An 18,146-nucleotide genomic window follows, 5' to 3' on the forward strand; every position below is an offset into this window, starting at 1 on the left:
GAAATCAGATACCTATAGAAGTCTTGAATAGTGAACAAGGGACTCTAATACAATACTCTTAATATCTGGCTATTTTAGAACCCTGAAAGGGCATAGTTTGTGAAGATTTAGATACTTCATTAAAGCATGTATATAATGCCAACATGAAAAAAAATTGAAGATTAGGGGCACTTATTTCTGTGAACAGTCTTGAAATAGTTATGCAGAATTTAATCTCATGTTTTAAGTTGGAAACCAGATTGATTTTTCTGCAAATAGCAGTTTCATTTTTTAAAAAAATTAACATTTTGTGTTATTTAGATATATGCAGTATACTAACATCCCAGCCTTTTCTTCATCAGGGATTGATTATGAGAAAACTCAGTGAAATGGTACAAATCTGAAACTCTGATGGTGGAAACTGAAGAAGTAATAGAGAACTGCGTTTTACTCGAGTGCCAAAAAAGCCTTGAGCCTCCGTGCACAAAATCTGTACAGTTTTCGCACTTTTTTCACATCAGCTCAGGTAGTTGGCCACTTTCTGTTACCCCAGGACCTCTTCACCATTAAAACACACAAGCCACATAGCTGATTTCATTACTTACGTTTATTTTTAAGTTATTACAACCAAATTAATTTGATTTAGAGAATAAAAAATATAGATTAAGTGACCTAAGAAACAAAGGAGGACAGGTAATGTTCAGAAAGGCAAAGACCAAAAATTGAGTGGAAAGCTACACAGGGATGACTAAGATCTGTTTCAAGTCTGTGATGATACAGCCACTTCCAGGTACTTGCGTATCGGAGGTCAGTTGCTATAGCTGACCACGTTTGTCATCAACCATGATGTAATTGACTATTGGCTCTATAGTTTCATTACTTGAGAAACATTCCTTCAGTAATTAGTTTGGAGGGAAAAATCATATCTAAAGAAAAAAGCCTAGCTTTAAATACAGTGTAGCAAGAAATAGTCAACTGTTTGAAAATCATACTTTTTACCATATTCTCAGCTATATGAAAACATTTATTTTGCATATTTCTAGACTCCTGTTAATTTGAAATCTGTTAATATGATTGTGGAATTTGGTTTTTTTAAAAAAAGATGTTTCTAATTGGATTTTTTAAAAGAAGAATGGAATTTGGTTGGTATTTTATGATAGAACCTAAGCTTTTTCTGGTTCTGAGTGTCCTGTGTAAAACTTAGTGTCAGAGTAATTAAGGTTTTCCCTTTATTCTACTTTATATTACAATCCCATTAGGAAATGGGAAACTGGTGAATATATAATGAATTGTAAAATATTTTAATGTGTAACTTTCAACTGTGAAACTATGACTATTGGTATTTTGATGAAAACAGCTGCTGATAAAGTATTTTGTGTAAAGTGTAGTTCTTATTAATCAGAAAATGATGGTTTGATTAGATTGTGTATACCCTCTTGGATTTTATTTTAAATGGGTGGATTTTTGCATAGAGTAAAATACAGTCCATCTGTGTTCTTTTTCTATCAAAATATGACTGATTTGGCATTATTAAAAAAAATTGCAAGTAGCCTGTCTTAAAGGCATGATGGAAATTTCACAGCACATAAACTCGGATTTGTTTTTTTACATAAATGATTTTGTAAATCCATTTAATTTATATTTTGATCAATAGCCCATGCTTTCCCATTCTTGGAAGAAATTTAATTTCTAGCAATTTGTTCAAGCTAGTTTGAGAACTTTTCCTGAATGCTGTAAGTTCCTTTTCTGTGTCTATGCAAACTGTAAACCTGGGCTGGACCCACAGACTTGAAGTCCACCTTAAAAATTATTTTGATGTCCAAGGTACCGCTAAAGTAATTCCGTTTTAAAACAGTATATGGTGTTAATGGTGGTGCTTCTATTTAAGACAACTTTCATACTTCAGATGTTTTTGAATTAAGGGAGTGTGAAGGGAGGGGAGAGAACAGGGAGGAGTTGTTTAAATAAATTGCATTCTTTATATCCATCCTTCTCATATGGGGCATGTCTAGGAGAAGGCTGGAAAGTGTGGAAATACATTGTGCATACCAGGAGGCAAAGAACTCTTCATCGAGGATGGTTGTGAAGGCTGAACTATAAAACTCAGTGCTGACAGCATCCTCAAATAATAATTCTGGATGAAAGGATATTACAGCTGAGCTGTTTTTTTTTTTTTTTAAGTACAAACAAAGCCATTTTAATTAATACATTAAAATTGTAAATATATCTCATGTGCCATGATCTGGGAAGGTTGTTTTCTTTTGTCATAAAAATTATTTCCACCCTCTGAAAAGACTATACTCAAGGTAAATATGGTCCCAATAACATTGGCTTGGTCACTGTACCTCAGAAGATTAGAGCAGGGAAAACAGATGAGTTACAATTCAGTACTTCAGGCTCTTACATTACAGAAATTTTTCACAGCACTGTATTTTGGATTTACAAAGTCAGAGTGGGCATATCCTTTCAATGGTGCTGGAGACATTATTACAATTTTTTGGCTGAAATTTACTCATTGCTAGAGCCCTTTGGAGAAGGTTGTAGTGTAGTGTGAGGAAGTTCATAGCACTAGCATTTAAAGTCCATTTCGTTCCCTATTAGTGTTCGCTATTAGTGTGTTTTGTGTGTTTCTACATACATTTCTATTTGTGCACATATTGCAAGCTCTAGTCAAGAGGAGTCTTTTATAAAAGGGTAAGCAAATATTAAAGTTCTAAAATTCAGAAGAGTTTAGAATTCATCCAGAGTCTCCCAAGTTGGGATGTTAGTCTTTAAATAAAACTTATTTATTTCATTCAAGTGTTCCACTTGATTAAAGTTTTGCACTTCCTTTTTATTAGTGCGGCACTATTCCTTTCACTTAGTTTTAGGTGTGTTAATAGTTTAGCCACATTAGTTAGCAGAAAGTGGCAGGTGTGAGCCATAAGGATATTTTCTGATTTGTAATTTTTACACAACTACATATGAGTTTTAGGGCGGGATGGGGGTAAAAATTAGTTTCTTGTATGTATTATAGTATAGTTCCGTGTAATTGAATTTTCATTGCGAACTAAATCCATTCTTCATGTTGGTAAGTACAGAAAAAGCTTTTAGATACATGTTGTAAGCCAAGTGAAGTCCAGCAATCTGCAGTCTCATTTAATCTGTCACTGCAATAACTTTGTGACAAAACCATGTATACTTTTAGGTATTCTTATTTTTGTTGCTCCTTCTAGGTTGGCAAGGAGACAAAAACCCTTCAGTGTTTCACATTATTTTAATACAACTAAACTTCTTAATTCTTGTATGAATTTCTAAGTGTGGTCATCATCTATTGATTTCATTTTTAAAAAGTCCCTTACCAGATTTAATTTATTTTCTAAGAGTAGTTGGAGAACTTGGCATTTATCAGATTTCTAGAAATTTTTTTGGCTATGGAGCTGAGCTGGAGCTGACATTTTGTATGTAGTTTAATGGTTTCAGTGTGATTCAGTCTTCAGACTTAATTTGGTTAAATAAAATCCAAAAGAAATACCCTTTGGTACCTAACACCTTCACATCCTGGGGAATGTAATGCTACCAAAAGACTGCTGACATATCAACTGTTTATTTTAGAAGCTTCAAGGAGTGCTAATCACGGTTTTCTTTAGCCCCATTAATTGTAGCAAGTCTGTTTCTCTATATTCTGCTCATTCAATGAATTGAAGTCCTGCGGTATAGTGCATTAGTTAAGAAAAAAATGTTTTTGATATCTTCTTTATGATGGCCCAAAAAGTATTTGACACAGCAAGATGCATGTGTTACTATATTGAGAATATAGAATAGCACTAAATTTAAGATTCGCAGCCCTGCTATTCCTAGCGAGAAGTTTGGCCTGTGACTGCACTTATGTTTGTTTGTGCTCATTAGAACCTGTCAATGTCTGCTTTCCTTTAACTTTGCAGTCTGTAACATCACGCTGTTTATTAAAAAAAAATTACCCTGACTTGTGTCCAGACGATCCTTAGTGTATTATGTAAACAAAAAGCTGTGATCGTTCTATTTTGCCATGTCTAGAGAAGCAAACTAGTATTGCTAATAATCAAAATTTAACTGAATTTGAGTTCTTTTCAATAAGGACTAAGAATACTTGTTTGAAAACCTAGAACAATTATGTCTTAAAAGCCAGTTTTGCTGCCCTGGTAAAATAATGAATATTAGAGAAATGTATGTTTAGATACTAACTTCTTTTAAGCATAAAGAATTATACACTTGTATTTTAAGCAGAGATTATATGTATGTCTGTATATATGCATATAAGTACATAGTATTCTTTTTTCAAGTCAGATGAAGGCCAAAGCATAAAAAGGAAGTTAGGCTAGATGCAAACTAATTTTGCTTTCAGTTATCATTAAACATTGCTAAAGGTAAGTCTGGACCTTTCTTTGACCAGTAATTCACATTGGCTTTGATACTTAGTGCTTCTGAGCATTTAAGCATATCATCGGTTAAATGTTATTGATATGCCAAAGATTTGAACTTTAAATTGACATTGTTCCCTGAGTATAATTTCTTTTCTGAGATAGACCAAGTAGCCACTATCTGAAAATTGAAAGCAATTGCAGCATATACTTCAGCTTGCATTTGTTAGGAGAAAAGTCACATTGCTAAGATACACTAAGAAATAGAAATGTGCCCTTAATTTAAGAAACTACAGAATCTCCACTTGCAGAATGATTTAAAATATACATGCATACATATATTTTATTACAGGAAAATCTTTAGCATACGAAATAATTCACTACAACATGTAGTAAATCACTACAGCAAATTCTGAGCCATAAATGTATATCACATTTAGCCGAGAGCATTGCGGGGGAGCAGAGTGTGCTCTTCCACCGCCCTATCCCAGGCTCCCTACCTGCTGGTTTCTGTGAAAAGTTCCAAAGCTGACCGCTGCAGCTCTGCGCAAGATTTTTTTTAAGCTACTAGAATTTTTGAGCACCTCTACTAGAAATCAGAAACTAACGTAGGTGTTTCATTTACCCCACCTTGTGCTTTAAAATAATTGAAGAAGAGACTATCCCCATGGTATAGATAAGAAAAGAGAGGTTTTGACAGGTTAGCTGATTTGCCCAAGGGTGTGTGTCTAAAAACTTGTAATTATGGCCTACAAATTAAAATGAATCTGCTTTGAGATGTGCTCTTTGCACACTAGAAAGAGTGGGAGACCAATGTTGTTCATAACTGGTCAGTATTGTTCTACTTAATATTCAGTTTACTAATTTATGGTTTGAAATTAATTACTAAAAGACATTAGTCTGACTTAGAATCAAAATTTGTCATTTGACTATCTCTACATGATTATGACTACTTCAAAAGTCATTGCATTGTCCAAGTTGTTTTTGTTTTTGTTTTCTGGTACTAGAGAGGGAACCCATGGTGTTCAATGTGAGCTGCATCCCCAGCCTGCCTGCATGTGTGTATTTGCTCATTCTTTTTGAGATGGAGTCTTGCTGAGTTGCCCATGCTTGACTCAGAACTCATGATTTTCCTATCTTAAGCTCCCAGATCCCTGGGATTACACACAAACACCACTGTGCCCAGCTTCTTCGTAAAAATTTTAAGATACTGAGGTACATTGGAAAATGAGAACAAACTGTTTTCAACTCATATTTTCAGCTTAATCTGAAAAGTACTTGTTGGGTCTTGTAACAACATTTAATAACCACAGTTGATTCATTCATTAAAGTACAGACAATTTTTGACCGTCCATTGGACTATTCTATAATGCAGATTCTCTGAAGTCCATATTGAAATCCCGTACAGCTTTTCCTTACTTCACATTTCTAATCAGTGCTTCTACTCCTACCAGAATGTGCACAGAATGAAGTGAGCTTGTGAAAAGCATAATTAATGAGAAAAATATTGAGAGAAAAATGACATGGCCCATGGCAAAGCTAATTACACATCACTACAAATTTGCTGAATTTTCTAGGCAGCGGCTTTTCTCTTTTATTATGAATGGCGAAGAAAGAACAAACTAATAAATGTGCTAGGTCTACATTTTCTTAAATGTTCTAATTGTTACGTTCTTGTAATAATTGTTCTTTACTAAGGACTTGCTTCATGAGAAGCGTTTTCACGTTCCATCTACCGCCTACAGTTAGGCTGCTAGTTGAGTGCTCAGCAGGGTAGATACCTTTATCATCATTGGTTTTCGTGCTGACAGGTTCTAGCTAGAGCTAAAATTAAACCAGTAACTACCTTGAGCTCATCTTGCCTGTGGGGTGGCTTGTGTTGAATGAGATTTGGAATAGAAAAGATGGTACCTGAGTTTGTACATATTTGTAGAATACAGAAAGAGGCTTATAAAAAATGTTTCCCAGGGCCAGGGATAAAGCTCAGTGGCACAACACCTGCCTGGTAAGCACGAGGTCCTGAGTTTGATTCCTGGTACCAAAAATGAAATAAAAAGTTTCCCACATGAAAATATGATAATAACATTACTCTTTATATGGCTAGTTTGCAAGCAGGCATAATTAGGTTTCCCACTGCAGAAATTACAGTGTCCGAGGCCAGCACCTTGATTTGGCCATTATCTTAAGATTTCTCTGTTTCTCCCTTTGCTCTTGTCCGCACTCCGCGGTTTGTACCGATGCTGTCCCATAGAGGGTACTTTGCCACCTGCTTCATCTCTGACTGTGGTGCTGTATTTTTCACAGAGTAAGGACAAGTACTGTGTCAGTCTCACCATGCCAACAATCAGGGCACCACCTAGCAGAGTCAGTGAAGGCCAAAATAAACAGTGAAAGATGACCATTGGGTCGTATTTTTTTATAAGAATGACTTCTTCAGATTGGCCGTCTGGGCTGTAGAAGCATGAGAAAGAAGTTCCATTTTTGTGATCGAAGAATTCCTTTATGTCCAGAACACTGCTGAGTAAATCGTTCCTATCTCGGTGGCACTTTGGTGTGTAAAAGCACTAGGAATGTGGAGGAGGAGAGAGATGAGGGCATTGTCACCAGTATCAAGCACTTCACAGTTTTAATTCTGACTGAAATAGCTTCAGCCTCAGGCTAGTAGAGGGAAGTTTCAATCTTAGGAGGGCAAATATTACGTAGCACATGAGGAAGATTGGCAGGAGGGCATAGGGTGAAATGGCCACTTCTAGGTACTAAGCTAAAAGCTTGAGGTCTAGTACCATATCCATTAAGCACTTGCAGAGCAATGTTAAAAGTGCTACAGAAGTGTTGGAGACCTTAAACATCATTTCCTCCAAAACAGCAAATCATCACACTGAACTTAGAAGACATCGAAGTGCAGTGTCATTTAATACAACTGTCATAGTTAACTATAAATCTTATCAGTTGTATAACAAAATCAAATACAATAATTATTTAAACTTAATTAGACAAAATCGCTTGATTGAAGCTAGACTGTTAAGTACATTTTTTAACATGTTTGATATGCTAGCGAGTGGGACCTCTGAAATTAAGACTGCACCCTAATAGCTCTGCTCATTCCCTGAACCTACAAATTGTACCCACCAAATTGTGAAACTAGAGTAATGCCTTTTATTTCTGTATAGTCCTGTCCCCCTAGAAGAATGCTTCTGCTTTTCTTTATCATGTCTTAACCACTATAAAGATATTCACTAAACAAAAACATTGATCCTTAGAGATATCCTTGAGTTCTGCACCTGTTGAGGACAGTCTGCCACAGAAGGGTTGTTGCAGTAAAAACTTTTTAATTACGTGAACTTAAATTACCTTGGAATTTAACTGGACAGCCTCTTCATTATAGTGTAGGAGAGCTTTCTGACCTGAGTGAGTGAGGTTCACAAACACCTGAAGACATGGATACTTCGCGTGACCTCGGCAATCCATGCCACAGGTGAAAGCACAGTCCAGCGAGTCATCCGTGATATGTGTGTGGATGGTCGTGCAGTTGGATTCTTCTCTCTGTGTGCTACAACATGGAAAAATACACGTTCTTCAGCTACTAGAGAGTTTACTTCTACAGTCCTAATGTCATAGCCCAAGCATTTGTCTGTTTTAAGGTAGTGATGTGGAACCGTTAGCAGAATCACATAATGATCATGGAGGACATAATGATCATGGAGGACATAGAGATGAGATAAAGAGCTGTAAGCTGCCATGTCTTGTCTGATTCTACTGGCATAAAGTCAGGATCTACATCCTGTTCATCTTTATGGTCCTCAATACATAAGCACAGCTCCATAAGTGTTATACTGAATTAAACTTTACTAAGAAAACTATTTGAGAACGTGTACATGGACTTCATATACAGAATGTATGTAGAAGTGGTAGGCAAAGTTCTTGCCATACAACTTCGTGATGGTATTGAGAAAGGACATGTACGTAGGAAATAATTAGAAAACAAGTCCAAGATAAAGTAAATGAAGGTGAGAGGAAATCCTGAGATCGAATTTTCGAGATGAGTGCCTCATATTGCTCACACTCCCATCTCCGTGGGTCTGTGTTTATTTCTTCTTGCCGTAGACGAGTTTAACTAGCAAGCTTTAAAGTCAGAATCTTGAAAAGATTGTTTAGCTAGATTCATACCCTACTCATTAAGATCATTGGCCATAAAAGATAATTTTTCTTTATTAATATAATAATATACGAGACCACTATGCATTGTAACCTGACCTCAAAGCCTAGGACAGAAAAAGTTGCTGGAGGTGGAGCTCAAGACATGTGAACGTGGGAGCGGTGTCAGAGTGCTGTGAGGTGAGGATGGGAGTGACTCAGCCTGCTGTTTCCAGCTTCGAAGATGAGGACCTCAGACCGCAGGAGCCAAGGTACCCAGGCAGCATCCAGCATGTAGACACAGAGAGAAACATACTGTCCCAGAAATTCTTCCCAGAAACAGATTTCTCCTCTAGAAAGGAATGTCTCTAGAAATTTCCCCTGGGATCATAACAGTGGCACTATGTGTTGCAGAATATGGTGACCTCTACATTTCTTCTCTAATACTGGTAACTCGGGAATGGCAGGAAAGGAACCTGAAAAAAACAAAAAAAATCTGGGCATAATTGGCGCATCCCAGGAATCCCAGCACTTGGGAGTCTGAGGCAGGAAGATTATTGAGTTTTAGACCAGCCGAGGCTACGTAGTTCAAAGCCAGCTGAACATAGTGAGACCCTGTCTCGAAAATGAGTAAGTAAATGAAAAATAACAAAAAGACTAATCACTTCCTCTTTATGACCCTTTTCCCTGGGAGGTTGACGTCTCAAAGGGAGCATTTATGAGCTGCATGGTCATCTAGTTTGTGGGTTATGTGTTGAGACAGATGTGGATTACGCGACTAGAGGGCCGGGAGTGAAGGAGTATCTTCCACTTTCTTACCACTCTGTTCTGCACCTCCAGCTGCTTCCCACCGCAGCCAGAGGAACAGGGGATTGCATCTTCCTAACCTAGACCACTGTCAGAGAGCCGACTCTGGAGAAACCAAAGGGAGCTCCCCTCCTTTATCCGTGGGCCCAGGTTGGACCCTCTGGAATTGGAAGCTCTGGATCTTGTGTCCCTGCTTCTTACCTGAGCATGAAAGGCTTTAGGATCTTTGTGCCAAGCAGGAAGAACATTAGGACCGAGAAACCCATCATCACAAACCCCAGCAGCATGGCTCTGTCCTCCCCAGCACTGGACGGCAACTTCCTGTGCACATCTGGTGGATCTCCATCACTGTAGTCTCTATGCCTCTTCTTCCCAGGGGTAGAAAAGGCTGTCCTGGGGAAGTGGGGGGGATGCCATAATGAGCTCATAAAGATGAGGCAACATGGGCAAGCGTGATGCTTCATGCCTATAATCCCTCCTGGCCTTCTGGGAGGCTGGGGCAGAGGATCCCAAAGCCATCCTAAATAATGTAACAATGAAAGGGTGGAAATGTAGCTAGTTCAGGGTGAAAGCCTTGGGTTCATTCCCCAGTACCCACAAAAAATAAAAGAAGCAACATTTATCAACGCAAGGAATCAAGCAATAATCACGTTTGCTGTCCTGAAGGCGGTGAATAAGTTCCGAGCAACATCTCAAGATCCCACCTGCAGAACCTGCTGAGAAGTCGAAGTTAACATGCTGTGTTGTCACATTTGAAGGATAGGATCACAAGGCTAAGGAACGTTGCCTCGTGAAGTCTTTAAAAACCTGATTAATGAAGAACTAAAAAAAAATGGCTATAAGTAGCTTTCATTTCTTTTATGTAAATAAGTATTAAAAACTGATCTTTCAGGGATATCGTACTTCCTTTCTGAAAATATTCTCTACATTGTCCTGTGAATTCCATCTGGAAAAAAATGAAAGATGCCACATTTGGGGCGAACACATCCTGACCTAGGAATGTCAGTCTTGTTCTTCCACACCCACTGGCAAGGCAGCGGGCCCACCTGGGGCTTTCTGATCCCACACTGATGGAGATTTCAGTTCTGTCTCCTCTCCTGTCCCCTCCCGCCCGCCTCCGTCCCCTCATGCTCTGTGCGGATGTCCCTACATTTCTTCTCTCCCCTGCTCTGCCTGAAAACCCGCCCCAGTGCAGGTTCTTTCACCACGGGTGTCTATGGCAATGCATAGTTCGGTGGTGGCCCGTAAACAGTGCCCAGCCAGTGGACGTGTTTTGTTTGGCTTGCTGGTGAGATTATCGCTAGTACTTTCAAATCATCCTCCTAAAAATGCTGACTTCTAACCTGAAAAAAAAAAAAAAACAACTCCGAAATCCACATTCCTGCAGCTGCACCGCGGGCAGAGCCAAGCAGTGCTCCCGCTGTGGGTGCCGGTGTCGCTCCGTTTGCCACAGCCCCACCGCTTCCCAGGGCCAGTGCCACTGACTGGGTGTCCCCTGCTCTCCGCGTTGTTTCCCTTTTTAAAGACTTCATGCAGTCATAAGCCAAACAAGTGCATCTCCAATGTTACACACTCAGGCTCTATCAAGCCACCCAAAAAGCTTACTAAACTTTGAAGCCAAGCAAAAACCCTGTGAAGGGAATTGGCAGTTGTTCCTGGTTTTTCTTTTTTTTTTTTTTTTTTGGTACCAGGAATCGAACTGAGGACCTTGCACTTGCCAGGCAGGCACTTGTGCTGCTGAGCTATCTTCCTGGCCCCTGTTGCTGTTTTTTCTAAAAGCATGTTTCATACTTTGCCCCACACCGTTGCCGTTTCCTCCCTCCCTCTCCTGCAGCATCTTCAGACTCTGAAGAAAACGAGGCGAATAGCTGGTGAAGCAGGACAGCCCAGGAGCTGCCGCACTCCATGCCTAACACGACCGCGGCACTGACATTCTGCTTTGGGACATGCTCTTCTCCTTTGCTTCACTCACTCTCTGTCACCTCACCTCAGAGAATGGACATAGAGAAAAATTAATAAAACTTGACCCAGAGCGTTTTATGACTTGATACATACAGTGTATTGATTAAGGACAGTGTTACCCTTAAAGTAAGACTTGGGTGTTTTCTGTGGTCTCCAGTTCCCAACATCCTCCCTTTGCCCTTGTGCCCTGACGCTGAGCTGCAGTTGAGCTGCACTGTAAGGCATCCTGGAGGCTTACTGTAAGATATCCTTGGAACACAGGGTGAAGAAGCTTTAATGAGGTCTCTATGGCATTTCTGATGCATGCATTAAGTATTCCAATTATAATGGTATGCTACACAAAACCAGCACAACCTGTTAGATTCTGATCTGATTGAGGAATAAGACTAGCAGAACCCTAGACCAGACTTCCTGTTTCTAATATTTCTAAGGCTTTATGAAAACTTGATGTGGTGGTACACACCTGTAATCCCAGCACTTAGAAGGCTGAGGTGAGAGGATTCCAAATTTGAGGCCAGCCTGAGCTATACCATGAGTTCAAGCCCAGTCCTAGGATATATAACAAAACCCTGTCTAAAAAAGGAGAAGGAGGAAGTAGTTTCATGTTTTGGGGAAGGAAAATAATCATTAAAAGTTAACACAGATAAATTTTTACTATTGTAAAAGTGATAGGATGGTTTCAGCAGTATGGTGGGTTAGATACCCACGCCCACTGTAGACAGCTAAAAATTCTGGCTAAGACTGAAAGGAGTTTGGAAAACTCCAAGGATGAAAAGGACGTGAAAATGGGAACCCAAGGGGAAAGTAGACAGAGCCAAAGGTTTACCTTGAAGGCATTTTCAGAGCTTCACTCTGCAAGTTTGTATAGTCACAGGAAGAGGAGATGATGCCCAGGGCCTGTCCAAAGTATGGAATTTAATACACCATTCAGTTGGAGCTGGGACCGCAAAGTACCCAACTCTCAATACAAGGTTGATGTTGAATTAACACACACACACACACACACACACACACACACATCTATAGGAGAATATTTTTTTCAAAGGAAAATATTTTTTTCAAGGAAAATATTTTTTTCAAACTTTTAACAGTGAAAGAGGAGAGTGGGCATGGTGGCGCGCCCATAATCCCAGCACTTGGGAGGCTGAGGCTGGAAGATCACTACAAGTTCAAGGCCAGCCTAGGCTGCAAAATGATTTCAAGGCCAGCCTGAACTGCATAGTGAGACCTTGTCAAAAAAGACATTTTTTAAAAAAAGGAAAATTATAATCTCCCAAATTTGATAACCCAGTAAAAGATGATCCTCTGGAGAATTTGCAGTCTGAATTCCCTCTGCCTGGGTATATCCAGAAACCTCAAGCTAAGAGTTAGCCTAAAGTTGTCATAAGTCAGTAGTACCCTCTGCCACCCAATAGAAGTAAGCATATACCTTCTCTCCCACCGCAAAAGAAAACCATAACAGAAAAATCCAGATACTTGGGAAGAATAGAATATATGTAATATTCTTTTTTTTTTTTTTTTCCGGTACCGCGAATCGAACTCACGACTTTGTGCTTGCCAGGCGGGCACTGTGCCGCTGAGCTAAATCCCCAGCCCCTTATGTAATATTCTTAATAATTAAAAAATGAAGGATTGAAAATATCAGGAAGAGTAAAGGACTTTAAAATATGATCAAACTAATATTAAAAATTTAGCCAGACATGGTACATGTGTGTAATCCCAACACTCAGGAGGCTGAGACAGGAGGAAGGATTGCCGAGAGTTCAAAGCCAGCCTGGGTTGGTAAGGTTAAGGGAAGCCTGAACTGCATAGCAAAACCCTGACTGAAAAAATAAAACCAAATAGAATTTCTAGGTATGAAAAATTAGTTGAAAGTAAAAACTTAGTGGATAGATTTAACAGTCATTTAGATACATTTGAAAATGTAATAAACAGCTAGATCTGTAAAATAGCCTAAGTGGAATATCGACAGATTTTGAAATGGAAAATACTAAAGTGAGGTTAGGAAACGTGGAAGATAGATGGAAGATGTCCAGCATGGTATCTACTCAGAATTCCAAAGAGTAAGTTAGAAGCACTATGATAAAGAGAACATCAAACTTCAGAACTGACAAAGGACCCATCTGCAGATTCCAGAAGCCCTGTGTATAAAATAAAAAGAAATCTACACCTAGACAAATCCAGGTATATTTCATAGCCATAAAAACAACAAAGAGATCTTAGAAGCCAGAGAAAAAGATAGACTGACTTCAGAGAACTGACAAACTGAACACTTACTTCTGTCCAGCAAAACAGAAGTCAGAGCACTGTCATCGTGCCCGGAGAAAGTGACCACAGAATCCCATATCTGGCAAAATTCCCTCAAGTCTAAGTGTGAAATAAAGACACCTCAGACACACAAACAAAAACGAGTTTCCCCTCAATATACCTTAAAGGAAAAGGTCAAATGTTTTCTGTAGGCAGAGAGAAACCAATCCAGGTGGCACCTGAGAGTTAATCAGAAAGGAAGAGCAAATACAGGCGTGAGTAGGTAGGGACACTGCCTTTATGCAGTAGCAACAGTAATTATTCTTAGTACATTATACTGTCTGGGGGGGATTAAAACAAGATAAATGCATGACAGAAGCACACATTAGTGGGATAATAGTGCTGTGTATTCTAAATGGTTGGTAATTTCAAGGAAAGAGAAAGACATTGCTTTCAGTATTTCAACTCTGCATGCTAATTTGTGGATAGCCTATAAAAGTAGAAATAAGTTATGTAATTTCCAGAGTCAAAGAAAATTAGCAGGGCGTGGTGGTGCACACCTGTAATCCCAGCACTCAGGAGGCTGAGCCAGGAGGACCATTGAGAGTTCAAGACCCGTCTAGGCTACAAAGTGAGCTCAAGGCCAGCCTGAATTGTGTATCGAGACCCTGTCTCCTAAAGATGAAAAAAATAATAATAACAATAATAATCAAAGGGGGAAAATCCATACAAAAAAAGCAAAAAATAGGACAAATATCACAAAATAACATGATAGAATGATGTTACTGTATCAGTATATTAGAAATTACAGTAAATCTAAATTTAATGATCCAGTTTAAACACAAAGACAGTCTGACTAGATTTAAATATACATTTATATTGTTACAAAAGGTACATCTAAAACACACAAAGATTGGAATCTATAAGGCAAAGTATAACAAAAATCAATCTGAAAAGAACCTTAAAAAGTTTTTTTAGGAGTAAAGCAGTACAGTAACATTAACTAAAGCTTCAATTCCCCCAGAAGATAAAGTAATTCTAATTTGTCTAACCCTAATAGCAGTGCCTCACTGACAGAACTGTATGGAGGAATAGACAATGTCCAGGTCCGACTGAGATCTTTTTATGTATTCTTAGTAGCGGATAGGTCAATGAGACAGATCAGCAAAGAAAGAGACCTGAGCAGAGTAATTAATGGGTTTTATCTAAGTGATAAACTACTGCCCCCACAGAACACATACTCTTCTCAAGCAAAAATGGAACATTAACGACACCTGACCACAAACTTAGCCCTAAAGGAAGCCTCAACACATGTGCAAAGATTCATGAAAGTAATCTATGTGAATTGTATGAACCCTGGTAAATACGGAAGAGTCCAAGAAAGAGCCCAAAATCTCCCACAGTTCTACCACTTCAGGTTATTACTGTTTACTGTTCCCTTGTTAGGTTATTTTTTCTCTCTCTGTCTGTCTCTGTGTGTCTGTGTCTCTGTCTCAGTCTCTGTGTCTGTCTCTCTCTAACTCAAGATGATTCTCCTGCCTCAGCCTCCTGAGTGCTGAGATTATAGGCATGCACTACCATTCCCAGCTCTATATTGTTTTAAAAGCATGACACCTCACAGTAGCTTGGTGTTATACATTTTTCACTTAATTTGTCATGTCATTAACAATGCCTTGTAGCCTTTCTGTCAGCTACAAAATATTCCATCATGTGAACATGCCATCCCTGCCTCATGTTCTTACTATTGAATATTATTAGGTTACTTCCAGTTTTCTGAGATTGTCAACAGACCTGTAATGAACTTTATGTTGTTCACAAGCACTTTTCATCCAAGGACCTCAGAGCACTTAAAGTCATCTAATTTGCTCTCTGGTCAATGAAACAAATAAAGGGATTTTTATTCTTTTGGGCCAGTGACTCATCTCCACTTCTGACCAATGTCTTATCTTGAGACTTGTATCCCTATCAAGGCGGTATCCAACCTGCCCTGGCGACTTCACCGCAGATAGGACTGTCTTTATCACCAGACCCAAGCAAAACAGCACTTCAGGGACTTTCTGGCTCAGCCTGGGGCAATCTCAATTACAAGAGTTTGAACACATTCCTCTGGGTGTAGCCTCCCAGGAGCCAGCAGCCTTTCCATCCAACACTGACCCTTGTGCAAGGAGTTTTCTATAGGAACAAGCTGCGGCTCATCCAAGCTTCGTGATTCATCTGACACCTCGTTCACATATGTATGTGACCTCTCGGCGTGGGGCACATGAAGTTAATATTTCCCTGTAATTTGTTTGTGTTGCAGAGAAGATTGGGGCAATTATTTTTACCTTTCTGTTTTTTAATTACAAAATTATTTAACAACTTCTTTTGAAGCAGCGTGGTTCATCAAGTTCAGCCAGAGGAAAGAGCAATCACCCGCTGTGAGGTTCAGAAATGAAAATGAGATTCTGCACTGCCTTGGCAATGAACAGCTGCCTTGATATCTGGTTCATTATGATGTGAATGGGGCATTAAAGCTTGTTGGTGTCGTGTCTGCCGTTTGATCTCTTGCCATACTGTGATTCACCGTAATTATCTGTTCATAAAAGCATTAGTTCATTTCTAGGGGAGAGGAATCTCTTTTTCTTCTCTGTAGTTTCCCTTCCTTCCTGAATCCAAACCCCCGCATCTCACTCTCCTCCCGTGTCTTTTCCCAAATAGCTGTAAGTGTAAAGGCTAATGGAGGTGCATAAACATGATGACCACTATAATCTACCGTGTGCCCACCTTCTCAGCTCCTAACTCCCCTTGGGTCACTAAAGCATCCAGTTTCCACATAATGAGCAGACATGGCTGCAAAATGTACCCTGGATCATGAATATTCCAACGTGCTTTCCATCCTCAGGCATTGCTCCTCTCTGCTTTGGTGCCCATTTCTATGGCCTCACTACCTCAGCCCCAGGCCGGCAGCAGGGGCACCACTACACAAAAAAACCCTCGTCTCTTGCTTTGCATTCCCCAACAGACAAAGGAGTCCTAAAGATAATCTTACTCCCCGCTTTAAGGGGTACAGGTGGCTGGTCAATGGCAGTAACTGCCATGTGCACAGACCAGAATGATTTACTGGAAAGCGCCTAGAGACTCTTTCTACTTCTGTCTCACAGGTAGGAAAAAGATGAAACAGAGATAGGTTAAGTGACTTGCCCCGGGTCAGGCAGTTAAGTGGTGGAGCTGGGATCTGAACACAGCGCTGTGACTTGAACATTCTCTAAAGAAAATGAATGCTAGTGTAATTTCCTCATTCATTCAACTGAAAGATATAAACTTAGCACTAACTATGTGCTAGACCATGCTAGTGCTGAGATCCAGAACTTGTAACCTAGAGGAGGAATTCAATAAGAAAGCATGCAGCGCTGTGAGGTCGGAGCTGCTGGGGAAGCCTCCAGGTATACTGGGAGGAAGGCCAGCGGGCATCCTCAGAGCGCAGTGACAACTCAGCCTGCAGTCTTATTACGGCTCCCTTCCAACGACTTGTTCAGCAAGATGCTTATTACAGACCAAGAGGGTGGTGGTGACTTACCTCCCTTGGCGCCTCCGGCTGCCCTGGAGTGTAATTTGAACTGGGATGCTGAAGGGCTGCATGAGACCAAGGCTGGGCAAAAGGGGCTTCTCTCACCTGCATCATGCCCCGAAGGGCATCGGAGGGGAAGGCTTAAGCACCAACACAAGTGGCATCCCAGAGAGAGCCCCTGCCCCCAGCACAGCGACACCCATCAGAAACACTGGCGCATCTAGAACTGCCAGCCTGCTAGAATTTTCCAGGAGGTGGGAATTCGAGGCAGTCTGGCCCAGGTGGCTCCGGAATAGATTCCTGGCCAAGTGGATCAGCCCGTCACAAACGCTCAAGAACTGTGTGGTCTTTCTGGAGCCAAAGCTTCTCTCCTGTGGTTGTCCTGTGTCTGCCACCACCTTATCACCTGTTTCCGCTTCAACAAGTGCATTGTCATAGAGACCTAAGTGCTGTGGAAAGTTCTGAGACCCAAGAGACCCTCTATAATTGGTAAGGGACATACTCGGTACAAGGCATTACCGAAGAGGAAAGGTTTTGCCCAGGCTACATTTCCTTTTTCACAAATTGTTCAAGTGCAAGCATAAAGAATAGCTTTCTCTGGTTAGTGGTACATTCTAATTAAAGCTTAACTTTTATATGCGATTTCCCAAATTTTCCAGGTTTAAAGGTTAATAAAAAACTCACCATTAAAATTATGTCAAAGTATTTTTAAATGTATCAAATATAGTTTTGATAATTTAAAAAACATTTGGGGATTTTTACTGCTAAAATATGAACTTTAATTATCATAATACAATATTGTAGTTTATGAGATGAATATGATAGAATGCCAGTAAACTTTTGTTGTGTTTTTTAATCAAGGCAAGGCTATCTTACCAGTTTCCAAAATGTTGGAGTGAGCCGGTCGTGGTGGCGCATGCCTGTAATCCCAGCACTTGGGAGGCTGAGGCAAGAGGATCATTGCAAGTTCGAGGCCAGCCTGGGCTACAAAGTGAGCTCAAGGCCAGCCTGAACTGCATAGTGAGACCCTGTCTCAAAAAAAAAAAAAAACCTGCAAAATGTTGGCGTGAACATGAATGTAAGTATGATCT

The 18,146-nt window shown here is 39.9% G+C and overlaps 1 protein-coding gene across 1 annotated transcript; it reads right to left on the reverse strand.

The window, feature by feature from the left end:
* Window positions 1-272: 272 nt before the first annotated feature.
* Window positions 273-17,390, reverse strand: Kcnmb3 (potassium channel subfamily M regulatory beta subunit 3). The gene is made up of 4 exons (XM_005383036.2): window positions 17,065-17,390; window positions 9,501-9,692; window positions 7,710-7,908; window positions 273-6,922 (listed from the first exon to the last, which is right to left on the reverse strand). The coding sequence occupies exons 1-4, from the start codon at window positions 17,124-17,126 to the stop codon at window positions 6,536-6,538; spliced, it is 840 nt and encodes a 279-aa protein (XP_005383093.1). The 5' UTR covers window positions 17,127-17,390; the 3' UTR covers window positions 273-6,535.
* Between the last annotated feature and the right edge of the window lie 756 nt (window positions 17,391-18,146).

Source organism: Chinchilla lanigera, unplaced genomic scaffold (assembly GCF_000276665.1).
Source record: "Chinchilla lanigera isolate Chin_1 unplaced genomic scaffold, ChiLan1.0 scaffold00019, whole genome shotgun sequence".
Lineage (NCBI taxonomy): Eukaryota > Metazoa > Chordata > Mammalia > Rodentia > Chinchillidae > Chinchilla > Chinchilla lanigera.